The 4,834-nt window shown below is 62.5% G+C and overlaps 1 protein-coding gene across 2 annotated transcripts in view; it reads right to left on the bottom strand.

Moving 5' to 3' along the window:
• Positions 1-2,136, bottom strand: part of GAL3ST1 (galactose-3-O-sulfotransferase 1) — a 7,684-nt gene extending 5,548 nt beyond the window's left edge. The window contains exon 1 of one of the 2 annotated variants that reach the window (XM_014937349.1): positions 1,826-2,136. Coding sequence is in view for 1 of the 2 variants with exons in the window: in XM_014937269.1 (XP_014792755.1) it covers positions 489-728 (240 nt within the window). In the remaining variant the exon portion in view is untranslated. Of the gene's footprint in view, positions 1-488; positions 779-1,825 lie in introns of those variants that run through there. The other variant, XM_014937269.1, reaches the window with a different exon arrangement.
• Between the last annotated feature and the right edge of the window lie 2,698 nt (positions 2,137-4,834).

The raw sequence follows: 4,834 nt of genomic DNA on the forward strand, positions 1-4,834 counted from the left end.
CAGCTGCCTCCGCTGCTTGCCAGGGCCACAGGCAGCTCCGGCACGCCAGCCACCGCATTGCAGCAGGGCTGTCCTCTACGGCTGGCCAAGGGGACATGTCACCCGTGACCGCGGCACTCGCTCTCTGAGGGCTGCCAGCAGAGCCCCACATCCAGGAGCACCCCCCGAGCTGGAGGGCAAAGCCCTGGGCGCCCCCCCCCCCCCCTCGTTTCCTGCTGGCTCCGACCCTGCTCTGGCACCGCAGCATCCTTTGGCTGAGGCTAGCCACGCTCCCGCCTGCCCGCTGAATAATACCCTGACAAATAACCCCCCAGCTCCCTCGTATCCCCCATGCCATCGCCCCCTTAGAGCCTCGTAGCTCCAGCAAATAATTGAGTGAGAGCACATCCCATCTGGGAGAGCCATGGTTTATACCTAGCTGCCGTTTAGACCCCACGTAGCAAAGACCCCCTGGGATTTCTAAGCTAAACCCCAAGCAGAAAGGTTACCTGTCTGGTGCAAAGGGTGCCCAGGGCACGGCGAGCTCGGCCCGCTGCTCCCGCCTGCCTCCTGCTTCTCTCTGGTCCCCCTCCCCTGGCTCGCCTCCTGCTGCTGAGATTTCCAGCTCGATGAATAACGAATGGAAAATGCAACCGGAGCCTGAGGCTGCAGCCAGGCGCCGGGCACAGCTCTTCCTGGCACCCAGTGCAGCAGCCGGGAGATGTCTGTGGGGTGGGGGAACCCCACATACACACCCAAGCTCACCCAAGTGCTCCCCCCTGTACCCTGCAGCAGGGACCGTGGGGTCAGGCAGGGCTGGCTGCATCCACCCTCTTCCCAGCTGGTTTTCCGAGCCGCTGGTGAATGCGAGGACAGAGGGGGTGTCTGGTGTAGCCGTGGGGAAGCGGGTGGCTCTGCCCCTAAATCACAGTGTGGGTGTGAAGCCCGGCGGGTTTTGCAAGCCTGGGAGCAGCTAGGGTTTGGTTTTACACCGTGGCTGTGATCGCAGCACGGTCACCATCCGCAGTGCTGGCATTGGCACCACCTGGAAAAGCTGCTCGGGCATTTTTCTGTGTGGGTGCTGTGTCCCACCGGCTCAGGGCTGTCCCTGCCACCGCCCTGCAGGGTACAGCACGGCCACCCACCCTCATGAAGCCAGTGATCCAGCACCATTAATCCCCCCTCTCTGCCCACCGTCCCCCCGGGGTGGCACAGCACCCGTCCCTCGTGCCGAGGGATGTCTCGCTCCACCCAGGCTGGCTCTCCCGGGGTGGATCTGGCAAACAGTTCCCAACCCAGTTGCTCTATTGACTTTGCCTTAAATGAGTGGCTTAATTATTAATAAGCTGGCTGGGAGAAATGAGGCGATTGAGGTGATTTTTCTGGGGCTCCCGTTAGTGCGGGGCAGCCGTGGCGCCAGCTCCAGATGAAATTCCCAGCTGGAAAACAAGGCTGCACAGGCCAATTTCCCACGGGCCACCCCCCGGGACGGCCCGGACCACCTGGCTCTGCAGTCCCGTCCTCACGTCCCAGCAGCTCCTCTAGCCCCTGGGGGCATCCCCGAGCCTTCTTTTGGGTTTTCCCTATATGAACCATTTCCTTTTCGGCCAAATCCCTACAGCCACTGTACACGCGGTGCATCCACCTGCCACTTGCTCCTCCTGCCCCTACAAGCCCATGGCCACGCTCTTTTTTTTCCCCCATATGCCAAATTTCACACCGCCACGGTGCTTCCTACCCCCCTGCCCCCCTCGCACGCCCCCATGGGTGCAAACACCCGTCCCCATGTGCCACCCTGCCTCACAGAGCCACCCCCCAAGCGTCCCGCCGCCCCCCCAAGCATCACCTTTTCCTTTGCTTAAGCTGCTCTCGGCGAGCCGTCCCTCTCCTCTCCTGGGCAGGGGGAGTGGGTGGCACGGGGCAGGGGTGCCGATGCTTCTCCGACATGGAATAAGCTCACCCCGGGCAGCTCGCCGCAAACTCCGGCTTTTCCGAATCCTCCCCACTAGCCGCGGTTCTTACGGCATCACCGGGGTCCCAGCCCCGTACCGCTAGCCTGGGGAGGGAGAGAAAAGAGAGAAATGAGAGGTGCTGCCGAGTGGGACGTGGGGCTGTGGCCGGGCTCTGCCCGGCTCACCCGGGACAGCCGGGCCAGCTCCTGGGTGCCCGCTGCCACCCCGAGCCTCCTGTCTCCCCACCCACTCCCGGCGGCACAGAGGAGGCATTCAGCCCGCTGCCTGCTCCCTGCCTGCTCCCTGCCTGCCAGCGCCGAAAACAAGGGGGCCGTTTGTCTCCATCTGCAGCGCGGGCCTCAACGGGGACATTGTCACCGCGGGCCCCGTGCCCGGCCCCTGCACCGCCATGCCACCGCCAGCCCAGCATGGTGGGAGCTGGGGTGGTGGGGTGCCGCTAGCTGAGCGGGTGATGATGGCTGGTCCCCCGGTGGTGGCATCCGGCTCCTCTCCCCCCTGCGGGGCCAACTCTTACCGGGCACCCTTGTCCTCCTCCCGTGATGGCTGGGCTGTCACCTCCTGCATCCAGGGCTCACCTCGGGGTGTGGAGCACTGTGACCCCACATCCCCAACCCGGCCGTCTGCTCCCTGGGTTGTCCTAGCATCCCTCTGCTGGTGCCTCTTCATCCCTCCTGCAACCTCCCCTTGCTTTCCCTCCCCACGGTCCACCTTATCTAAATGGCTTTAATGGCAGGGATATTTTTGCTTCCCCGCCCTCTGCGTGATAACCATGGAGTCATTGCACTGTCTCTGGCTTTTTGCCTTTTCCCAGTCGCACCGGATGCGCCGGGACTTTGAGTGTCCCCTGGAACCCCACCGGCAGGGTGCTGCCACCCCTGGGGTCCCGTCCTGTCACCACATGGCTGTGCCCAGGGGAGGCGAGCGGCTGTTGCGGCTGCACCGGGGAGGGCTCGGCACCGTCCGGCACCCTGCTCGTGCATCACCCCGCAGTGGGGCAGAAAAGGGACCATTGTGTGCCCAGATCCGGCCCTAGCACTTCCTGCCGCCCTCAAAGCCGGCTAAAGGCGGTGACAGCCCGGCGCGCTTGCCCGGGCAGCCAAGCGAGTGGCATCCAGCACCCCGGGGCTCAGCTGGTGGCATAATCACAGGGTACCCCGGTCCTCATCCACACCGGAGGGATTTGGGGCTTAGGGTTCATCCCCACAGGGCTTAGGGTCACCCTGGCGAGCCCCAGGCGGGCAGGCATCTATTGCCCCATCGCAGCCAGCTGCCACATCCTGCCCTGTCTCGGCAGGACTGGTTCTTACCCCGGGGTTCACCTACACTGCCAGCGCCGGGGGACGAGAAAAGCCAGAATATCCTCCCTCATCACAAGGAGGGGGACAAGGAACTGCCGCCTCCCGGCAGGCGCTGGCCTTGCTGGCATGTCCCTGCTCGTCTGGGACAGGCACGTCCCCAGCCCAGGATGAGAGATCCCCTCCGCCTCGTCGAAACTAAATCCCGAGTGCGTGCCAGCAGAGAGGAACGGGCATCTCAGGGAAACAGAAAGGAGAAGGCAAGTGTGCAAGAGAGCACAAGCGAGAGCAAGCGCGTGTGCTTCCCAAAAATCAAAGCCGGATGTTCCTGCCCGCCCTGGGGGAGGCAGAGGCTGCTGCCGAGATGGGGACAGGAGACTCGTCCCTACTCAGAAGCAGCATTAATTCCTGAGCCCCAGCTGGGGTCACCCCATGGATTTATGGCCCATCTCTTCCCTCTGCCCCCCCGGTCTGTTTCTCACAGGTAACAGCTTCTGCATGAAATAACCACGACACCCAGTTAAATAACACCTTCTGGTGCTGCTGCCTGCTCTGGCCACTTGCCCTCCCATCCCCTTACCTGGATTTGCCCCGGAAACAGCAGCGCGGGGGCAAGGAGCCGTCCCACCCCCTCTCCACGGGGCACCTCTCCTAATGCCAGGTTTCTCCTTGTTTTTCGGGATGGTGCTGCGAAGGGTCTCCAACGGGAAGAGGACTGTGGCAGCTGGGATGTGGCAGCTCAATGAAGGGACACTGGTGGCCTCAGGATGCGATGTCAATGAGCCGGGGAGCTGCAATGGCCCGTCTCCTGCACCCCACAGGGTGCAAACCACCCCCAGGAAGGCTCCACCACGATGTCCCCCTGTCCGCCGTCCCCTCACCTTGGAGCAGAGAGAATCCTCTGGGATTTGGGGGTACAAACGAAGCACTCACGTCGAAAACTGTGACCGCCGAGGAAGCACACGCTGGATCTGCGGATCAAGAGGATTTTGGTGAGGAGCACGAGCGGCTGGTCAGAGGGGCAGGCGGCAGCACTGCGGTGGCACACTCCATCCTGGGTTTGGCCCCACAGGATGCTTGTCAGCAGAGTGTGGCGTCAGGTGCCTTTATCGTGTGGAAAAGCTGTTATTAGTGCTGGCGAAAGAGGGGGAACCAGTGGCCGTCAGGGTGGTGCGACCGGTTTGTGGTCACCCATCTAGGCAGTGGGGATGCTGCCTGTGGCTGGCTCTGCTGCTGGTCCCACCACCTGCTCCTTATCTGCCACCCCGGCACAGGGACATCACTGCCCTTTAGCCTTGCCAGGCTGTGGTTGCCACCGGTGCCCAGGAGCAGGTGTCCAGTGGCCCCGGGATAGGTGGCAAGCCCCATTCAGGGTCCCCTGCCCCGTGGTGACAGCCCAGCTCTGGGTGCAGCCCCAGGAGCTCCTGAGTGGTCCAGTCCCTTTCTTTTCCAAGAGGTGAAGTCAAAGAAGGGGGGGCAGAAGGCAAAGGGAAAAAAAAAAGGTGGGGAAAAAAAAGGCAAAAAAAAAAGGCAAAATCTGCCTAATTGCCCACAGGAAAAAAAAAAAAAAAAAAAAAAAGGAGGAAA

This window comes from Calidris pugnax, unplaced genomic scaffold, assembly GCF_001431845.1.
Source record: "Calidris pugnax isolate Ruff unplaced genomic scaffold, ASM143184v1 scaffold7, whole genome shotgun sequence".
Lineage (NCBI taxonomy): Eukaryota > Metazoa > Chordata > Aves > Charadriiformes > Scolopacidae > Calidris > Calidris pugnax.